Below are 23,326 nucleotides of genomic sequence, written 5' to 3'. Positions count from 1 at the left end.
AGCATGAGCTGCCAGGAAGATGGAAGATACAAGAACCCACTAACATCAGCTGAATGCAAAATAATATATGTGTCAATCAATAGTGCAATACTCAGCACTGATGAGAGTTTACAGTCCTAGAATTATTCTTTGTTGATCAAATGCAGAATAATAGCCAATTGCAAAGAGTTTGGCAGTGTTTTATATAGCCAAAGATAAACTTAAACATCCAACTCAATAATTACATCTACATTATCAAAAGAAGAAAAATCCCACTGTCTCTGAAAGGTTCTGCCTAACATTGGTGAAGTTTCATTCATAACAGTTTACATGCACACACATACCACTCAAGTTTTGATCACTAAGTCAATGCATAAATATCTGAAATATCTGAGATATATCCATGGAATGGATCACTATCCAGGAATTAAAAAGTCAGTATTACTGACATGTCAGTAGATTTCTGAAAGATTTTTCTCTGAATGAAAAGAAAAATGTCTAGAACAAAAGTATCACAGATATTTTTTTCAAAAAAAAAAAAAAAAAAAACAAACTACAATTCACTTATAAAAATTAAAAGCAATGAATGATGACCGAAAAAAATCGATAATTGGCTGAATATGGGCCAACAGTGAGAATGGACAGTTGATTTTAAATAGGGGTTGAGAAACATCTTTATAGTGATATAATTATTGGGAAGTTGTCCCAGGTGATGGGGTTGGAGTTTGAACTCCTTGTCGTCTGCCGACAGTTTCAGCAATCTAGAGGTGATAGCCATGAAGCCTTGTGGATGTCAAAGACAATTCACAGTGTGACTGTTCAAGGACTGAGTCATACATTATAAAATGAACAAATCAGCTGCTTTGTTCAGTGAGTTTACTCAGATGTACGTAAAGATAAGGTTCATATACTCTGAAAAAATATTAATATGAATCATCTTTTCATTTTCCAAAATTTCAATTTTCAGAAATTCCAAGTAGTCTACACAGAAATGAAAAATTTAATTAAGAGGCCATGAATATTAGGACATTAAAGTGCTTTATCTAAAAATGTATACAAAATATTAGAATGATTCATATTAAGACATAAAACATGTAAAAATCAATTAATTTGTGAATGATATTAAACAAGAAATCCATTAAAAACTATCATTTACAAGTCATGGAAATGAGAGTTGCCATATCTAATAGAGCTTCCTTAAAGAAAACATTACCAATCAGATACAGTTCAAGAAACAATTGGAAGGTTCTATCTCCTACAGTGAATAAAAACAAGCCAGTAAAGCAACATGGAAAAAAAAAGCTAGTATTTTATAGAATGAAAGCAAACAATTGCTCAAATGGAATAAATGGGGCATTTCACAGGTGTACGAGCCACAAGTAACTGAGTATATTTCCGTTGTATCAAACAGCATGAAGGTATATTATCAGAGAAAAACATATAAAGAAGAATTACTTGGAAAAGTCTATGGAACTCATTCTTAGTGGGTTAGAGTTCAAATGAGTTGGAGAACTCAGATACCTTATGAAGGAGAAATAGGATTTAGGAAAGGAGGTCAAAGCATCTACGATAAGAATAAAAACTTGAAGAAACCCCACTGACTACCCTTTTCCTCCATGCAAATGTGGTATGCAGCCTGCACCCTAATGATACGCTAGATTAGGAATGTACCATGTCAGAGGGTGAGGTTGGATTAGGAGAACTACGGCTCCCTGAGGCCAATTCCATGAAACAAGATTTCACTGTAGAGAACATGAAATAGTGTTTTATATTGTTAATTCGACTGGCACACTAAATACAAAGGAGACTATTATCATGATACAAACATGTTTTAATTTTGGCATTAACTAGGGCAGTGACTGAAGGGTGAATAGCCAAGGGTGAAAAAATGTGGTGATTTGAAAGCAGAGAGACAAAGAGCAACAAGTACTTGGAAGAGAGAAACACCAAAGATAATTAGAGGGCAATCTATCATGCTGTCCACATGGCTGAACTTCTGCTGGCGAATAATAGTTCAGGAGAAGAAGCCAATACACTTACTGTCTTTGAGAAAGGCTCAATCAGGTAACAGTCCTTACAAATAATAATCAAAATGGAACTAAGAGATTTTGGGTTGTCAGTAAGGTAAAGGAGAACAGTTTTTAAGCTTTCCAAATAATTCATATATACTAGAGATCTAGTCTTTGCCTGCTTCCCTCTAAGTATGACGAGAAGGTGCCGGCACGCCATCTGATCATTCAGGTTTTACAGTTCATATTTCCAAAATGATGGAATAAGTTTATCCAGTGCTGTTGCAGGAAATTATTTTTAAAAATGAGTGTTGGTCTACATAATGTTTATTATTAACCCCAAGATTATCTTGCTGGCATTATCTAACCCTCTATCACAAATAATAAGATACAGACACCTGTTAGATTCTATAATTGCCTTACTTGCCTCAGGCTAGGCAGATATTTCACCTACGCTGGCTCTATAACCTCACTATCCATCCTCCAGCCCCCATTTAATGCCATCCACCTAATCCTCTTCATTTGGTCTGCCATTTATTCATAACCCCACGGTACTTGCTTGTATTTTTCATTTGGGCCTTTTCACACCATTACTGAAGTCCTTCGTCTTGGCCCACATGTTTGTTTGTTTTCTCCACACTAACCCATCGTGGTGTCCTTCCTCCTTTCTTCCTGTCCATTTATCTCCCATGATTCTCTTGAACCCTCTCTAAGCCCTGGAACCTTATCCATGCTTACCCCACTCTGCCCTGCCCAGGTATAGGCTGTTTAATCAAACCAATCAGGTATGTCTTGGGCAGGTTTACAAAACAAGGATAGGTGTAACCAGATCTTGAGGGACAGTAACATGCATCACATCAACCTCCAATAATTCCCCTTTTATGTCTAAATAAAAAGGCCATTTTTTTACAGTATACAAAACAATTTTAAAAACCAATAGGTAAGACTCTGTGTGCACGTGTGTGTGTGTGTGTGTGTGTGTAATGTCTAGTCTAAATGTATTTGGCAATCTTGAAGAAAATATCTATTGTATCTATGAGAGTCTGAGGTTCTGTACCCAAGTTATTTTTGTAGTTTGTATCAATCAACATAAAAATATGTATCTAGATGTAAAAAATAAGATTAATTATAGTGATATTATAAGATCCCACATAAACACTTGAATTTCAATACGTAATCAATGGGCATGATTTCAATACTAATGCATATTTTGCTATGTCTTTGAAAACTTGTCCATAGTCTACCCTTAGGGCACTGTCTGATTTTAATCAGCCACATGTTAAAAGCTCAACAGATACAAATGGATACCCAACTTAACAGTGAAAATCTAAATCTTTCTAAAAAATTCTATTAACAGAATCAGAAAACTCAAACTAAAGCTAGAAGTATTAACACAACCTGAAAATTTAAGAGTAAATTAGACAGGTAATTACAAACAACCATAGTAGAACTTCTTACCTGTGGAGATAATTAACTGACTCATTTTGAAAAAAAAAAAAATCATCATGGGATTTTCTTTATATAAAAAAATACACCTATTTTCTTACACCCAGTTAATATCAAAGATAACTATCAAGATGGTGGCCTGCTTCTTTGCAAAGACAAAACAAAGAAACAAACTGAATCAAATGTTCGAAAGCAATGAGAGTCATTATCAGGGATATCAGGAAAGCAAGAGTCAATTCCACCAAAAATAAGGAAAATAGAGGTGGTATGTGAAGAGAGAGTACAACTCTTAGAAAGAGCTGCTTTATGAATCACAGGCCCAGGCAGGCTGTAACCTCAACATTATGTTGACTAAGGGAGGATTCTAAATCAAGTCTGGGATAGACAGTAATAGCATGCCTAAAATATAAAAATACTTGAGTACATAAAAGAAAATAATTTTAATAATAATATGTAGAACTCAGAATGACTTATAGGGCTCAAAACAGCAGGTTGCAAAATGTTTAGAAGGAAACATAAGAGCTTGTGATTTTGTGTTAGGAGTTGGTTTCTTAAATAACATTTTAAGCATAAATGACAAAAAGAAATACAGATGGGTTGGATTTCATTAAGATTAAACATGTTTAATAATGAAAGTAAGCTATCAAGGAAATTATAGAGAAATTCACAGAATGGAGAAATATTTTAATTTGAATATATGAGAAGAGTCTAATAAACATATGCAGTTATTAAATCTCAATAACAAAATGACAATTTAAAATGATATATGAATAAATATATGGATAAATACATAAATAGATATTTTAAAAAGAAGTTCCTCAAATGGAAAAATCAGCAAATAAAAAATTGCAAAAAAAAAATCTGGGGTGAAGCAGAAATCAATTCAAGAACAATAGCACTTCTCAGCTCTTATCATAGCTGCCATTGAAAGACAAAATTGGGATAAATGGGGCTGCAATGGTAACTCCACTGGCTTCCTTATACAATCCGCTGCCCACAGTGGACGAGGCTAGCCTGCATCAATTAGCAGCTAGGACAATGGCCCACACCTATGCCCACAGGTCAGCTGAGATGCCTTCAGACAACTTCAGGCGGTGTCAATCTGGCAGCTGAAAGTAGCTAGGAGGCTTTCCTTCCCCTCTGTCTACTCCAAGGGCAGCCAGTGTTTAGTGACTTCCCTTCACTGCTTCCGTTCAGAAGGAAGATACGCACCAGTTTTCATGGAGGGAAACGGCTTGTGCACAAAACGCTCATCTTTGAATTAGGGAAAATTATTCTATATTTGTCATTTAAATTAATAATTTAAAGGAAGGATTCAAATCAGTTAATGATAATGGAAAAGGAGAGATCTAGGTTGAGGGAGAAAAGATTGTAGGAGCAGCTGGATAAGGAGTGAGCATCATGGATGTCTGAATGGAGTCTCTGCACACAAGCATACAAGTCAGGACGGAGGAGAGACTACAGTGCCAGCGTGCCTGTCTTCACATAACAGCTGGATGGCAGCTCAGAGTCCAAGTGGGTTCCCTAGTAATGGGAACAGGGACTGTCTCTGCCATGAACTCAGTGGCTGACTCTTTGATCACCTCCCTCCGATGGGGGAGCAGCCTTACCAGGCCACAGAGGAGAAAAATGCAGCCTGTCCTAATGAGACCTGATAGACAAGGGTCAGGGGAGGAGGGGAGGAGGACCTCTTCTATCAGTGGACTCGGGACAGGGCATGGGTGGAGAAGAGGGAGGGAAAGTGGGATCGGGAGGGGACTACAATTGGGATACAAAGTGAATAAATAAAAAAATAAATAAAATTAAAAAAAAAAGCTGGATGTCACTGCCAGGAACTGAGTGACCTTGATTTCACTCCATGGGCCCCACTGCTCTAATGCATTAACTGTGAGAGGTACAAGTGGATTGACAGGGTTAATAGTCGTAAGGCGCTCGAAGCTCTACTTCTTGCACTTTAGCTTTGCCATAGTTGAAAGTAAAGTCCTTTTCATGACTGAGATACAAAAATATTGCATGGTCTAAACATTTTCCAAGACTCCAGGAAGTTATTATGCTATGAAACACAACCATATGGGTAGAAACACATACAAACCTAATGCCGTCCTAGCACCTCAGGAGGTGCGTTCCCAACTTTCCTAATACTTGTCTGCAGTCTTCGATCCAGCCCACCTGTGTTCACCTCTTTCAAATGGGTGTGGAGACATTAACAACCAAGTGAGCAACAATCCCCATGTCTTTGCTTTGTCCCTCCAACCTCTTCACTGTAGCTGGCTACAATATCAGACTCGAATCATGCATTCATTTAATTCTTAGTTGCATACCCATTTTTAATCCATACACATTCATTTTATGCTCCAAATACTGAAAAAAGGCACAAAATTTAAGTTACTCTGCTATTAATCTCTATATGAATAATGCACCAGATTTAAAAACACATTGTGCTTTACTTTTCTTTTAACATCTTTCATGAGGCACAAGTATGTGCTAAAGACTACTGCTCTGCTTTCTATGAAAAATAGAAATCTATGCCTCAGCTACCATCTTCACCAAAGCCACCAGAATGATAAGACCCACGTATTATTACTGCAGCACTGTTCTGACTTTAAGAAACATTGACTTTCATGAGCTCATTGGGGGATAGTTTAAATAAACCAGAGGACATTTAAAAAAATCACAATTCACTCTTTTAATCAAACACAGGGCAGTGCATCATTCTGAAGCTCTGATAGGAAGTTTTGCTGGCAATAGATCAGAAGACGAGTGAGTTAGATACTCCTGGTCTCACGTCATCACAAGCTAAACCTTCAGGCATACTTCAAGACATCTTGATCTGGCTCTCTGTTCTCCACACAGCAGTACAGTAACTGCCACGCACACAGGGAGCTCACTTCATTACTCCTTTCCCTTTAAATTTATTCGCTGTCACTTTTATCTCTGGTTCAGAATCTCATTGTAATAGGCATGATTTTAAGATACTTGTAAAATGATTCATTTTTAATGTTCAAGGAGAGAGTGTTACATTCAAGGGAGTATGTTAAGCTTATATTTTAATTTTTAATTGCATTTATTTATTTATGTGTGTGCATGTGTGTCTCTGTTTGGGTGTGTGTATGTGCCACAGCCAATATATAGTCAGAGGACAATCTGAAGTAGTCAGTTTTCCCCTTCCACTGTGTGGGACTGGAGTATTGAACTCACATTGTTAGGCTTGATGACAGATGTCTATAGCTAATGCTGAGCTCTTGCCAGCTCATGTGAAAGTTTTAAAAGAATTTTTAAGTCGAACAGCATTAGGGAATATTTATTTTTTTTATATTTATAGGATGACATTTTACTTTAAATACCAAAGAGGATAACACATCTTTAAAAAGGCCACACTACAAAATGGAGCATGCAACCAATTTTACATATGTTTGCTAGTTGGTAATGGCTGATATAAATCATTTGATAATGTTATTGTTGAATATGTCATTTTAAGTGGTATTTGAAGCAACAGCTCAAAATATCTTCATTTTCTTGTTTCAACAAAAAAAATGGAAATAATTTTTGTATATGCGATCTAATGTACAGATTTTAAATTCTATTAAATATATCAAGTTTACACAAAGCCAAATGTATGAAAAGGGATCTTTTAAAAAAACTTTATTTGAGAAAGGAAGAGACTTATAACAGAAGGCAAGAAGGGAAACATACAAACAATATATTTACAACACAAAACAAGAGTTCACCTCCAAGGGTGTAAATTATAATAAATACAGTAGATCTAAGAAGACATTTATCAGTTAATATTAAGCTTAGTTATGCCCAGCTTTTATTTTGACTGGTTCCAGGTAGTTTCTTGACTAAATTGAAAGACTATCAAATTCAAACAATTAATGTCCACCAAATATACTGATGAAGTTCTCTCAAATGACATTATAAAAAATAGGGCTTTTTTTTTTCTTGTTGTTTGTGATCACATATCTTTGAAGTAATATTATACAAAAGTCTGCTCGGCCACATGTTCCTCCCCAAATAAAATGTATTTTAAAAGATGCACTATCCCTTTTTTTATGAGATTGAAAAAAGAATTTGAAGAAAATGAATATTTATGAGATGGAAAAATATACAATTTTATCTTAGGCATGCCATATTTTTAATGCAAAACAACTGACAAAAGTCATTTTAATATGAAGGAATATATTAACCCAAACATATTGGTGATAAGGAGAGTTGCCTACTAGAACTACGTGTCAAATTATCAGAAGGACTTTCATTATGTGGAAAAACTTTTAACTTTCTAACTCTAGTTATGTTAATTTAATTCAAATGGAGACTTTTTAAAAAAGGATAATGTATCTTTAGCAGGAACATTTTAAAAGAAATAGTTTTAAATGTCACAGCAAAATGTAAACAACACGTGCCAACAACATACAGTTGAACAATGTCTATATTTGGCAAAAGTGCTATGTCTCCTTGAGAGCAGGACACTACACCTTAAAATACCACGGATTAAGAAATATAAATATTTTAATAGAAAAAACCTCACGAAGATTCTAGGTCAATTTGGATTATCCATATTAAATGTGTCTTAGTACAGCTCACGTTTAACTAGCTTAACAAAGTATACCCGTAAAACAAGGCGAACACACCGAAAGGGAATATTAAGGAAATGTTCCAGCGAATAGCTTCCGTAAGGGTTTCCCTACTCATGGTGTGATTTTCTTAGACAATGAATCAATTCATAGAACACCCTTTAAAAACAGAAAGACCAGAACACTATCCTTGGATTCTTTCTCCTACACCCCCCACCAAGTGAATCACTTGGACTTCCTGTTTCCACAAAGCATTTCCTGTCCCCTCACAGAATCGCTTTTCTGTAGAACAGCAGGAACCTGACAAAGAACTGCCTTAAATAAACATTCTCTTCTGCTGCCTTCAAAGCTGTTTGTATTTTTAGAGCATCAAAGGACATGGTCCTTCTGGAGGTGCATTATATACAAGTGGATTATTCTGTGAAACCCAACATTAAAATATATATTTATTAATTTGCCAAAACGATATGATATATGTCATGGAACTATATGCAAGAGATTCTAAAGGTATCAGGTATAAATGTGAGTCACCCTCTTGTGAAACTGGTTTTAATTTGATATCAGATGGTAATCATACTATGCTTTCTGCAGCCGTACAGACATCACGGCATCCGACTGGACAAGAGTGCTGCACATCACTTCTCAAACACATTTGCATCAGCTCCATTTGCTCTTTATCAGTACACAAGGTCAGAAAATTACAGAAGGCTTAAGTAAAATGTGCAGTGCTCTATCAGACATAATGTAATGTTCAAAACAGAACTTCAGTTTGCACCTCTACTTAAAACCACCTGAACTGCTAAGATTTCCCGTCGGAAATCTTCACTGGCATGGTAACCAGAGCCTTTTCACTTAACAAAAAGGAGAGGAAAAGGGGGCGGGGCAGACTCTCTTCAACAGTGTTCAAGGCTGTAGTATGATACAGTATATACAGTCACATGAAAACTGAATCCTGTGTGTTAAAAATCACCAAATTTAATAGAATGCTTCATTGATCAGGCTGGGAGATTATATTCTGTACTCACAGACCTCAGCAGATAAAAGTAAAACAACAGTGAGTTCCATTTCCCAAAAGAAACTGTTGTTTCAGGCTTTGAGATGAGCTTAAAGCCTATTGGTTACTTGGATAGTATGTAGCATAACTTTCAGTGTAGCAGGCATTTTCTTACCAGTGAAGGTTCAATGAACCTTTGATACCCACTCAGAAATCATTATAGAGCGATCTTTATGTAGAAAAAAAATCTTTTTTACCTGCCTTAGAATTCTTAAACACTAAAATCAGAGATATAAGCTGATAGGAAATAATAACCATTTACCAAAATCTGCAACATATGATCAGATAATGACTTTAATTACAAATCCTGGAGCTAAATCTTTGCCTATTACCTGTTGCATAAAAGCAGCCTGCTCCCCACATTCCATTTCCTGTATCTGAGCTTCTTCCTCGCTGTCCACTGGCTCCTCCTTGACCTTCACAGGCCCAGGTTGTCCCAGCGTATCATCCAGAGGAGCACTGCTGTCCTTCCTAGTGCTGCTGTCGCTAGCAGTTGCTCTGTCTTCCATGGACTGGTCCCCCTGAAGCTCCTCCTCCGCTTCTTCAAGGTGGCTGCCTGGCTGCTTCAGTTGTTCAATAGATTTCGATAGCAGCTAGAAGAGAGTGTTCAGGGGTTCAGAAGTCAATAGTTCTCGATGGGACAGATTTAAGTTATACTTCTCATTTCTACTATCTCAACTCGAGCTAGAAAAGGCTGGAAGTGTGAGGAGGAAAGGGTAAATAGGCCATGTCCATGGAAGCTACAAACATTTTCACAAGGGCGTGTCTCACAAGCTCTGAATACAAATAAGCTTGAGAACAGTACTTTTATCAAAAAAGGAGGAGTTAGTACAGAAGGCCCTTGTTAACATTTCAGCAAATGTGATGGCTATGAAAGCCCCAAGAAAAATAGTCATAGTGATTTATTATTACCCTTCTAGTACTCCTCTGACGAAATTAAGACAGCATTGCCGAAGTAGAATTGTGAGATATATACAAACATTCATTGTGGGGTTCTACAATTTCAAAGTCAGTGATCTTTGACCTTTTGAAAGTGTATAACATTTTATGACTAGATCTGAACATAATTAAATAAGAAGTGAACTGGCAATTAGATTTCAAATTAAAAATCACTTACATATTTTAGTCATGTCATAAATAATTGATTAATGATTTTTAAAAAATGACCAATGACACAAGTAACTTAACCACAGAAAAGCCCACAGAGCCAAGCTTAATGAATGGGTATGAATCCTAATATGATAGCATCTGACATTGGATTTTTTGTTGTTTTATTTTACAATGAACCTATTGTTTCTCTATAGATTTCAGACTGTCTTGTCAAGGGTGATTGGAGTTTTTGGGTAAATCAATACATGTGTAAACAGCTTGCGAGCCATCCTAGTAAGTAGCATACTTACAATATGGCCACAAAAACTAAAAGTACAAGGGTTTTTTTCTGTATAAAATTTAAGTTTTCCTCACATTAACACATACCTAGGCTTTAAAAATCTAAACACGTTTTAATGTTTGAATACAAAATTACTCAAACCTTGAAGGGCATCTTTTAGACATCATGTGGTCCGTTTTAAGCAGCCCTGGACATTCTCCTATAGCCAGAAATCTAACGGGAAGGATGCATATTGGGGATGCACATTCATTAATTTTTCAACAGTTATTTATTTACTGCCAGTTAGGTTCGGGAAACTTTGCTAATGATTGAAAAAAAATGGGCATGCCTTGCTTTCAATAAATTGAGGTTTTAATGTGTTATAAATGAATCAGACATACATTTTAATCTAATGTCTATATAACAAATATTGTATTTTATATGCTATAATTACTTTAAAGAAAAAAATCTGGGTGTTATAAGAGTACCCTATGTATATAGGTTGCTATCGGGGGTGGTGAGATGGCTTGAAGGACTTGCTGGGAAAGGTGTTGTTTTGGGGATGAAAGCTGAAAAGAAGGTAGCTACACTAGAAAGATTTTAAAGAAAGGGTTATAGCTCATGCTCTATTTTTGTGGAGAATAAGAATTTACAGGCATAAACAATAATAGAATAAGACCCAAATATCTCTGAGCCCATCAGAGATGATCAAGCAAAGAGAATACATACCAATAAAAAGCCATATCAAGACGAAGAAAGAAAATTGCAATATTCACTTTCACTGTGCTAATAATTTAAGTTCTATCATTCCTGGACATCCAGCATAAGGGGAAAATTCCTCCCACCATGCTTACAACATCTTTAAGTGAATTTTAGAAAACTATTTTCTGTACAATTGTCCTAGTTCTGAACACTAATCAGCAATTCCTGTCTTAAATACATAATTGTTTGCACACTGCTGAGAGTTTAAAGAATAAATACCACAATAGTTCTAAAATCTGGCTATGGAACTGTGGGAACACATGACCTGCTGTTTTTGAAAAAAGAACATGCAAGACAATAGAATGAGAAAAAAAAGTGAAAGAAAAATCGTACTTTAAGAAAACCATTACATATCCTTCAGAGAAACCCACTGAGCAGGTCTGTCGTATTTACGTCCACTAGCTCAGCCCTGCTAGCCAGGATATAGTAGAGGAGTTTTGTATGGAGAAAAGAGCAATTTGAGAAAGGAGAGGAGAGCTCAAGGGCTATAAATGAAGATATTTACAAGAAAATGACTGACTTTTTTTTTTTTCTGTGTAGAAGAAGATTCCATGAATCATGGAAAATGTTCCTTTGACATCACAGCTTCAATTGAAATGGAATGTCAGGTATCGGCTTGTCAGAAAATGCTGGAAGGGAGGGAGGTCCAGTGATACAGGTTGAGCAGAACCTCAATATTTTTCAAACAATAACGCCAGCAATAGCTTCATGGGGCTAGCAGATAAAAAAAAAGTATGGGGTATATGGCCAAAGACAGAAGTAACAGTCACTTGTAAGAGACTGGCCAGAGAGTCCACAGCTCATGAGCTGCCTGGGCAGAGGTCCCTGCTTAATGAAGGGTAACTTTGGACAGCTTTCTGCATCTGCTCCATTTTCATGGGTCATTCTCAGAATGTCCTTGTGGGAGCCATTCCCTAACTAACATTTATGTGTCGTCTAAGCCACATTTCCATTGCCCATCTTGCTCCTCAGTTACCTTGCATTTCCTTTGACTCTGTCTCCAATACAGGCTGTACTGAACACGAGCTAGGGTGTGGCTTCTTCTTCTGTACATCAAACAGCCCCTCAATGCCATTCCTAAGTAGAGCCTGTCCTCTGTCTTCCCAACACTTGTTCCGCTGTCTCACTTGTCAAACCGTTTTCTTCTCTTCCTATTAGTACTCTTGCTTGTGATGTCACTCAAAACTACAAGCACCCAAAGACTATCCCAGGACTCTTAACAGACTAGGACAATGTTGTTCTTGCTATTTCAATCAACAGAACGTTTGCCCTAGTACAGCCAAGCCTTTGGCTTACGTCCTGGATATCAGTATCTCCCCCTCTCTTCCGGTCTATCACTATGCATTTTCCTTTCTTCTGGGCTAGTTTCACGTTTATGTTTTCAGTAACAGCATCCCCCTGAAAGAAAAACCTTTCCTTCCACCATTATCTACTTCCCTTCACAACGAAACTTGAATTCCCTCTTTGCCATTGCTATTTCTTCTTCAGTCACTTTAAAATCTGTTAATTACATTTTCATCCACAATATTTGACTTGTGAATAACAGAGCAGAGGCAAATTCAGGCGAGTACTGTAACCAACGGTTTTATTTTATTTTTATTTATGATGTGTGTTTGTCACTATGAGCGTGTCATGTGTGGGGGATGACAGTGGAGGGCCTTGGGTTAGATCCTTTGGGGCTGGAGTTACAGGTGTGTGTGAGGCGGCCAAGTGTGTACAGGTGCTAGAAAGCAAACATGAGTACCGAGAACCAAAGCGGGGTCTCTGTGGAAGAGAGAGACTCTCACCCACTGAGTCATCGCTCTGCTGCTTGCCCTCAGCCCCACCATCCATGCCCATGTAAACAGGGTATGGACAGATGTCGGTAAGACTGTGTGGTAGAGTCAAACAAGATGCAAGTCCCACCACGTGGGAAAGGAAGAGGCCGTGCTCTCTAGTGCTGACAAACAGTACTATTTACTAGAATAGGATTTCTCATCCATGGTAAGCATGTCAAAGCAAACTCACATAGGACTCTGAGTGTCTATAGAGCCATTCTGTACTTTTCACAGAAAACTTCCTGAAATTTGCCCTTGTGATGTATTTCTGAGGTCACATAAATACCCCAGGATTGGCTCATCTAGTCCATGAATTCAGTTCGCTCAGTACTTACAAATTCACTGATACAGACACACAGATGGCATTGCAGGTAATGTGTTTTCGTGTGCAGTGCAGAAATAACGCCCTTGTTTCAGTAAGTTCCCTGGCTTCATCTTGCTTTCTGAGATATTACAGAAAGACAAGGTTAACACCGGCCAGAGCGAACAATGTTGCCAATATTTGGTCATAATGCCATAAGTCTCTTTTCCAAGAACAGATTTCCACAAGGCTTTGTAAAAATGTTGGAGTTGAAAAATGTTTAGTAACGTCCTAAAATTCTTATTTTATGAAGAAGGAATCTATATTCAAAAGAAACTGTGCCATCACCAGGACCATAACATGTGAGTTTGTGACTTTAAGAAAAGAGAACATTTTGTATTCTTTCCCCCTGAATTTTCTTCTAAAGCAGTTCATATTGTGATGATAATTGCTCAGTGTAAACAATTCCAGTTGCTCTAGAGAGCTCCAAAACTTGCATATTTAACACTTTACCACAATCACTTAGCTAAAAAAAAAAAAAAAAAAATTAAGGATATCATAAACTTTGAATAGTATGGAGATAATCTCTATTCCTTTCACCCAAATACTGGTTTGCCCAAGCCTTTTCACTGAGAATGCACCAACACCCCATTCCATGAACCATGAATCTAAGCTTTATCCTTGTCTCCCTTGTATTTTCAGTGCATCAGTTAGCAAGGCCACAGCAATCCTGAAGCACAGCCTGTGTGTTGCATAGTCCATCATTTCTACTAACACTCCTATAGGCCTATCCTTTTTCTCCCCGAGCTACAAAACACTCCACTCTGGCCTTCTGTCTCGCACTCCGAATCTTTTCAATGCTTCCGTAATTATTTCACTATTTAGGTAACATCCATTATCAACATTCGGTTGTCAGACAGGCTCCCACCATGTTTCCAACAAGCTCCACAACTTTTAACACGGTCCACAAGTGTTTCATGGCCTGGCACACCTTCTTTTTTGCAGTGTACTGTAAACTATCATTATGTGCTCCAGATAACATGACCTCTGCACATCTTGGTTGAATGTGAGCACGAGTATGTCATGATGGCTCTTGCAAGAGACACTGACAGACTCTGTTCTTTTTACTTCCTCACAACTACTTGCCTGAGCTGGTTCCTTATAGAATTTAGGATAGAATTGCCTCTATTACGATTTTACAACTATATATTTTATTTGTAGCCCAGATTATGGTCTGGCATTATATTTTTATTTATTTTTTGTTTGTTTACAGTAATGGTTACTTGTGTTTCTTACTGATATTCAAATGTCCCAAGAGCACAACATGGATGTTTTTCAACATTTTATATCCAAGTACCTCCAACATTGCATGGCACCAGCTGGAGGGCCCCAAATATCTGACAATGTAATGCTTAGTAACAAAGCTTTCATAATTGCCCCCTCCGGCTACGATTATAGTACAGTGTGCATGATCAAGATCTTCTACTTTTTCATCTTCTGAGGAATAAAGGTGCTCCCTGTGCACACTTACCCCACATAAGCAGATAAGTGGGACATCCTGAAGCTGGTTTCACAACATATAAATGCACAGAGGGGGTTAACTTTCACTTCTTATTTTATTTTAGGTATTTGACTAAAGCTGTTCTCATTTAAACACTCACATTCGCCAGAGTGGAAAAATTAGCAATTAACATCAGCAAGGAAAATCTACAAACAAAAGTCACAAAGAAATTCTGCCTGCCAGGTTTGACTTATTTCAGATTCTTAAACTGAAAAGTTGCTTGGTTCTATTTGTAAGTATTCAGATTATGTTGTCCTCGGTATGTTTCTGAATTCCAAATACAACCATTACAAAGATGGTACAGCGAGCCCTTTTCTAATTTGCACTGCCGCTGAGTGGCCACAGATGTGGGGAGATGTCTGCTTGCTCTCGGTGGGGTGGCAGGGTCTCTCTTTAGCTGAACATCTGGAGGTGACCCCCCCCCCCCGGCAAAGTCAGCCTGTTGCCTTGCTGGCTAGAAAACAGCAGACGAAACATCTGTGGGACAGATAAACGCACAAGCCTGTTTGAATCTCTGCTGAGTCCACATCTGTAAAACACACCGAGTGCTGTCCATCTGACACCAGGTGAGGCACGGTGGTGTGGTGGGGACTCCAGCTGAGAGGAAGACAGCGGCTGTTCGCCACCTCCTCTCCCTCTAATGTGTCCTTATCTGTCATTGGACCCCTAAGTCTTTCTAGAACTTTACTGCCATTGTGCAGACAGTGAGAAAACCACAGGCCAGGCAAAACCATTCTGGACTGGAATCACCCATGCTCACACACTTACATGAGTATCTGCCAGGCACTATGGCAAATGGTCAAAATCCCTTTTCTTCAAGTAAGGAATTCAGCCAAACTCTCCAATGCTTATCTATAGCTACTAGGGTTAGAGGCAATCCATAATTTCAGTGTTTTACATTCATGATAAAACCACATATTCTATTGATACATGATATAAATTAATTAAATACTGTTTCAAAGTTGTATTGTTAATTTCAACATATTAGCAAATTAAGCTCATTACTATGAAAGTTACATTGCTTGATTCCAACGCTATAAATACAGAACAAGCGTAAATGCTTTTCATTATAATAGCTAAAATTCAAATTTAAATATTCTCCACAAATCCTTCCACAAAAAAATCTTCCTTTAGGAAGCATCAATTAAAAATGGTACCAAAGGATACATATACTTTTGATTATTGATGACTTTCAGACATTGTGGATAAACCAGTAAGCATGGGTACTCCAATTCAACTGTTCTGCAAAACAACCCTCAAACAGCTCATCACTTTTTTAAAAATTTTAAGACAGATTTTACTCAGGCAACAGTACAAATCTCTCTTTTTTTCCCCTTTTCTTTTAAATAAATGTAATATTCTCCTTTTGGAAAATAAGACCTTTCCCTTAAGCTCCAAGGAAACTAGACTTAAAAATAATGATAAAATTCTGTCTCAATTCACAAATAGATTAGGTATGTACCAACTGTTCTCAAAAACAACATGCGGAACTTGGAGGACTTTCAAATCAAGAGGTCTACTTGGAGAAGAACTCCAGCCTCAATCCAGAAGATGCTGTGTCGGTTTGCTTCTGTGCATCTTAGCAAAATATGCAGTGGAGCCAGAATTAAAGGGCAAGAAGACAATGTCTTTAAATATTTGTTCATTGTTGATATAATTAAAAGTCCAAACTGCTATGCATCTTTTCTTGATGATTATGTATATTAATCTAAAGGACCAAGTGAATTTTTTATAAGTTCATCTTGATCTTTTTAACCCTCAATGATTATCCACCCAAACAGTGCTGCAATGAAGACACCTGACTGTCAGAACTTCTTAACATTTCAGTGACTATTCCTTTCTGGAAAGAAGGCTCAAAGCATCCTCTGTTTAGCTACTTTGTTTGACTTGTCCATCTGGTCTTTAATTCCTCCAACCATTAATTTATAGAACATTCGCTGTGAGGCCCTGGGAAGATACTAGTCAAAGAAAAAAAAAAAAGCCTGAGTTGCTGAGTTGGGGACATGGAAAAAAGAACCGACAGTGGAACTGGGTATGTCATAACATGATGAAGAGGGAGTTTACATTGAAGCTGCTCAACAGGGAAGATGGAGTTGAGATGGACCACAATGGCATGGCTATATCCAGAGAGGGCCTGGGGCCTGTGCATATCATCTAACCACCACGCTAGAAGATCTAATTTGAGAGGTAAGACAAGACCGAACTTCCAGCAAATACAGTCTTTAGCAGAGATTTCTTACAAGTTTTTCCTTTTCCTTAAGGCTACTAGCAGTCCACTGCACTTTACGGTCATTTTTATCCATTAATATAACACTGGAATTTATCCTTCATAACCTCCTTTCCAATATTCAATGTGCGGAACATTTAAAATATTTTCTTCTTTCATTCTTTAGGGGAAGAGGCACAAGGCACAGTGGGAAGCAGCATTTTTATTTCTGTGCTTGCTGGCTTTGCAGTGGCTATCAGTGCAGGCTGCAGCTCAAATGCTGTTGTTCCCCAACCACCCCCACCTCTGTTTCTCCCTCTTTCAGCTTCTCCATATCGATAAATCCTTCCCTCCTGCAAACTGGAAAGAGTTCAGGTACCATGTAAGAGTGGAGACAGGAAACCCCAAATGGCAATGATCAAAGAAAGAGGAAACAGTAAGCCTGCAACTGGATAGTTTAGAGAACGCCGAAAATGTAGACTTGTATTTGAAATGTTTCTATCTTCAAATGTGAGCAGAAATTAGAAGTACTTTGACATTTAACAGGCCCAGACACCCCTCAGCCTGGGCCCTGCACCCAAAGCTGGCACTTGTGACCCCTAAAAGTAATTATTTGAACAAATTTTAGGGTATACAATTAGAGCTTTTATTCTTAAAATCAACAGTTCCCGGTGCTTGTGATATGCCCTCTTTTCTCCTTAGTTTAAAAGCATGATTATTTCACCAGGAGGCAGGGTAGAAACAGACTACAGAGGAATGGCAAGAGAGAAGTTGGTGGAGTCATTCTATACAGTGATTATGGTAATTATATGACAATATGTATTTGTCAGAACTCATTGAACTGTGTAGCAAAAGGAATATGTTTTACTGTGTGGAAATCACATTTCAATAAAAAGCTTGATCACCAACCATAATATTGTTCCAAAGAGAAAAGCAGGCCTGCTTCCTGATGGATGCAGATGCCCATGACGGGGCTGGGGCTGAATATGACGGCTTGGTTTACAACAAGTGTCCCGATGGATATTGAGGTAAGTGCTATGATGTGTGCTGTGGAAACATTCTACTACTTTCAGACAACCATTTTATTGATCTAATAAGAAAAACAGAATTATAATGCTGTCTAGGAATACATATGCTGCGGTTTGCACGTGGATTGCCATGTCTTTAGAGCGCTATCACAAACCATATCCTCTCAAGGCATCCTCCCGCTAAGCCTGTGAAGTTTGTCCATTGGACACAATGCTGAAGACTCTGAACAAAGCCACAGAACTAACAAATAGTTAGGTGAGGCTTCAGAAACTTCACTTAGAGGAAAATGGGCTAAGTTTTGCAGTTGCAGGGTCTGTATTCTACACCAGCCATCTTTGGATATAATTATCAGTTTATGGGACATTCAAGGACAAGAGCGTGCCTTCTTTATTTTCATTTAAATCATGTAACCTAATAGTTGTAAATAGCCAAAATCTCTTGTGGGGCATCATCAGTCCCTCTGTGCTGGCACTGATGTTGTAGAACTGAGGTTTTATAGCTGGATGATAAACTGATAGTGAAAGGGCGATGGAACACGTGGGGTGGAGGATATTAGTTCTGGGTGAGGCTCATCCTAGGGAAACCAGAGTGCTCTAAACAAAAGACAGTTCAGGATCCTACAGACCCTCAGGTATGAAAAGCATTTATAGAAAGAGCTGAGGGATGCAAAAGAAAAATGGGGAATTAAAATTGGGAACTTAAGAGCCATTCAGACCCTAAGAAAGAAGCTACTGTACATTTATTTTCTTAGTTCTAGAGATTATTTAAGCTATATTAAGATCTCCTTATATAGCCTTAATTATTTCAGTCTGTCATCTGAAACTATTTGTCAAAGCTGAGAAGCAACCCAATTATTCAGCATTGTTCTCCCTTTGAACTGCCTGAAATCAACATCAGCCAAGCTAGTCACAGGGTTTCCTTCTCCAGACAATTTTGTTTTGCCTGGTCTCTTACCTCATAGTCCTATTCAGCTATATATATATATATATATATATATTTTTTTTCATTCAGTAAAAGTGCCTCTGAGAAGATTAACAGCACAGATTGAAAAATAAAGGTTGAGATCCCTCCCCTTATCCTGCAGCTATGAAAGCAACACTGGAGATGTTTATTAAGACTAGACATTAATCCACTGGAATGGTCATTTAGCTTCATTTCCAAACACAAGATTTCATCATATCTAATAATAAAGCAACAAGCAATTTTCTGTGTATTATAAACCATCAAGTTGTAATTACACAATGAAATGCTTTTATATAAATTTTCCATGGTGATGTAAGCTGGTTTTGTAGCATAAGTGGATTTTTTTTTAAAGTACAGCACATACCTACAAGGTTCTATTTATATTGGCCTAATCATCTCAAAACAGAATCTATTTAAGAGAAAAGCCAAAGTTTCTTTTATAAACCTCAATAGATAGATAAATAATTGAGGGGGATTTGGGCTATAATAAAAACTGCCTTCAATGTGTGCTAACGGTTTTGAAGATACTACCCAGCTAATGGGCAAAATGTAATCCTAAATTGGTGATTAAAAGACTCTGCAGGGTAACAAGCTGTCAGATGGATGGAGAGAAATGAATTCTGACAAGAGTAATGCCTACTTTCCTAAATGAAAGCACTGTTCAAGTTTCTACTCATCCGTTTTTCAAGACTTAAAACAAGGCATTTTCAAACCACCCATGGAGGAGATGCCAACATTTGCGTTTCAGTAGGACTGAATGAGGTCACTCAATTTTCAGCTTTGGGCTTGCTCGGAACTCCTGCTTGAAGATAGTCTGTCCAACATAAAACATGGCTATACGGCGGCACATAAGAAGGGAGCACAGTGTGGCCTTGGCTGCAGCTGGGTCAGCACTACCTGGGCATGTATGAGGAGCCATCTGCAAGCCTTGCTCCACAGGAGCCCGGAGAGTCCTGCCACTAAGGCCACATGTGAGGACTGCCAAGCGAGTGAGTACCTGAATGGAAACAGTGCACAGGAAGGTAGAAGCAGTGTGGGGAAACAGAATTCCTTCATCCTGGCAAATCTAAAGCAATATGGAAATCACAGGGTGACCTTGTTTTTGTTTTTTTTAATATATGTCTGCTTGGCTTTGAAATGTGAGCTCTGTAGCTTTGAGACGTAATATAGGAAGAGCTTTTCATCTGCTTAGTGACGAGAATACAACTGAAATCACTGATACAGCAGGTGAGAACAGACTCCGGCTCTGCGGCTGGGAAGCACTGTCAACCTGGTCAACTTGATGCCATCTCTGGAAAATCAACATTCTTGGTGGTTATTATAGTTGAAGGGATAATGCGAAGAAGGATGCTGATGTAGAGAATTCTACTCACTGTAGAATTCTGCGCATGTGTACGTAAAGGGTAGCTGGTGTTGTTTAAATACTAAACTAGGGGAGCAGAACATGAGGAGAGGAAGGCCACAGAAATGAAGAGGAAAAGAAGTACACTAAGATATATAGGTTCAGGACACAGTGCTGAGAGGGGTACAGGACTTAAATTATGCTTCAAATTTTTAATTCATGAGTAAATCAGAGATAGTATTGTATTTATTAGAATAAACTCAATGTGAAGTACAGATTTGCTTATGAATATGAACTATGGCTTCATAAACATATTTTAAGATACATTTGTCAATAGGGTTGTTTATTTTCAAAATAGCTTTGGCAAAATGCATGCTGCTTCCAATAGTATGACAGTAATCCTATATTAGTACTCAATTCAGGAAGGAAATAAAAACACGCCATGTTTGCATGTGACCACTGACATGAAAAATTAAACTCTTGAGGTGCTGAGTATAAATGACTGGGGACAAGGAATGGTTATAAATCGTTAAGGAGTATGGAGGCTATGTAATATTGATTAGAACAATTACAACAAAAGGAATGAATGAAACATAGACTACTTGAATTGAGGGTCAAAGTCTATCCCAAACTGTCATGGAAACTCCCTATTTGCTCAGTTTTGGAGTATTTTGCCTTGTTTGTCAGAATAGAACATCTACCTGTTTTAAGAAGGCAACACAGGACATCTGTTTGGCCTTCATTTACTGGTCTTGTCTTAGACATATTTTTATTATGATAAAATAGTACTCATGTCAAAATGCCTAAGTATCATGGCAATAAATAAAAAAATAAATGCTTATATCTAGGCTGAACCTTGACACATATAAGATATCATCTCTTGAATTATAAGTGTTTTTAAAAATGTGTTGGCTGAGATCCAGATATAGGAATGAGTAAGATATTCCTCACAGAGCCAGAACGAAAAAGAAATAAAAGGAGAAGGAAGGAAGATTATGAACACAAAGTAATCAAGAGAAGTAACTAAACAAATCTCAAATGTTATTTCCTCAAAAAAGTTCAATTTCGATTTTCTGCTCTGAGGCTGGGCACCCTGCTTTGCTATGTGATTTCACGTCTTCCTCCTTCCTTGAGGGCAGCAGAGTCCGATTTACTAGTGCCTAAGGCAGTGCCTCCTCAAAGTAAGAATTCAGCACTGATCTGCTGAGTGAATACAAGTAGACTGGCATGTGAGTCAAATATATATTAAACTTCAGATCAAGGAGATTTCGTGGGATGAATATTAAAAACGTAAATGTTTGAGAATGAATGAAGATTTCAGCTAAAGCGGAAGCTCTTGGGCACAAATCACTGCTATTTTATTAAGGCTACAACAGAACGATGTGGCTGGGGTTAGGGAGGGCAGGGATGTCAAAGACCTCTGTTAAAGTACTCAGCTCAAAAGCCTACAAAACACTGTGGAAAAGAGCACTCCCACAGTGACCTGACTGCGCATGTGTGCTTTATAGTTTAACAATCATCAGTACGGGCAAGCGACTGTGTTTCCTTTTAACTCAGTCATAGTTTTATTGTCCTGGGGGAAAAACTGGAAACACATAATCTCAAAGTGGGCTCAGGAGAAAATAGCCCAAATCCTACTATTTTTGTTGGGGAGGGTGTCATTTATATTTCTGTGAAATTTTTATTTTGAGAACTCTTTTTGTCTTCCAACAGGAAAAACAAAACACAACTGCCTTCTTCTGGTTCTAGCATAAAAAAAAAGAAAGAAAGAAAAATAATCTGGTTTTCGTTTGTTTATTTATTTGTTTTTTAGGTTCACCAAAATATAAGACATGATGGCATAAATGCACAAATACTGGCAATAAAAATACACATTTTTATTTTTTAAAACTGTCAAAAACAAAGAAATGATATAAGATATGATTTCTGCATGATCAAGCATGTCAAAATCCATTGTGCAGAAATAGAGTATTCAAACTCATGCACAGAGTGATAAATTATTCTGAATGAGTTTTCCCTTTGACTTGGAACTATCCTTTCTTCCAAGGTGCCCCCATTATTTGCTGGCTGACATTTCAATAAAAATATTGTATTTCTGTTAGGCCTTGAGCATTTATAACACAATTATAAGAGGCAAATCATCTTGGGAGACACAAATGCCCCATGTGAATGACAGTGAAATAGACATAACAGGTAGCCAAATCAATCACCAGTATTGATAATATTATATCATATATTTCATAAGTTCTTCAAAGTGGAAAAAACATTGTACCAAGTACACAAAGTAGAGGTTCCCTTATGAACTTCCTAAGGATTATTGGGAATAAGGATTATTCTAACACATCACTGAAGTTTTCTATCATGAAGGGCAACTATTTAACTTCATATTGGCTTATAAGTTATTATATATCAATTGTTATTACACTTTACTTATTTATTTAGTTTGTGTATATGGGTGTGGGTATGCACACATGGGAGGTCAGAGGTCAACTTACAGGTCCCTGTTTTCTCCCTCTACCATGTGGGTCCAAGGATGGAACTTAGGTCATTAGGGGTGACAGCCAGCACATTTAAGTGGATCATCTTGACAGCCCAGATATCTTTATTTTTAACTATGTTCTCATTTCATATTTTTTTCTCTAAGCACTCAAGGGAAAGTAAAGAACTATAAAATGCTAAAAGACTTAAAGGAAAAGATATTTTAAGCATGCCATTTGCACACCTACATTTTCACATATGCTTATTTCCTGTTAATGACTACTCATGAGTGAGGACCATAATCTTATGATGCCAACTATTTGCTCCAGTTGGGAAGGGTTACATCAAGGTTCATTCACGATAACAGAAAATGGCAAAAGCTTCTGCCGATAGTTCTTACTAATAATCATTCTAAGGAAATGGATAGAGCACAATA

At 37.5% G+C, this 23,326-nt stretch overlaps 1 protein-coding gene across 1 annotated transcript in view; it reads right to left on the bottom strand.

The window, feature by feature from the left end:
* Hdac9 (histone deacetylase 9) overlaps nucleotides 1-23,326 on the bottom strand; it is a 675,889-nt gene that overhangs the window by 315,157 nt on the left and 337,406 nt on the right. Inside the window, exon 12 of the mRNA XM_055624368.1 lies at nucleotides 9,395-9,655. Coding sequence (XP_055480343.1) covers nucleotides 9,395-9,655 — 261 coding nt within the window. The remainder of the gene's footprint in view (nucleotides 1-9,394; nucleotides 9,656-23,326) is intronic.

This window comes from Psammomys obesus, unplaced genomic scaffold (assembly GCF_907164565.1).
Source record: "Psammomys obesus unplaced genomic scaffold, mPsaObe1.curated_primary_1811, whole genome shotgun sequence".
Taxonomy (NCBI): Eukaryota; Metazoa; Chordata; class Mammalia; order Rodentia; family Muridae; genus Psammomys; species Psammomys obesus.
Note: the sequence above shows the minus strand (reverse complement) of the source record. Positions and strands in the feature narration are given on the sequence as shown.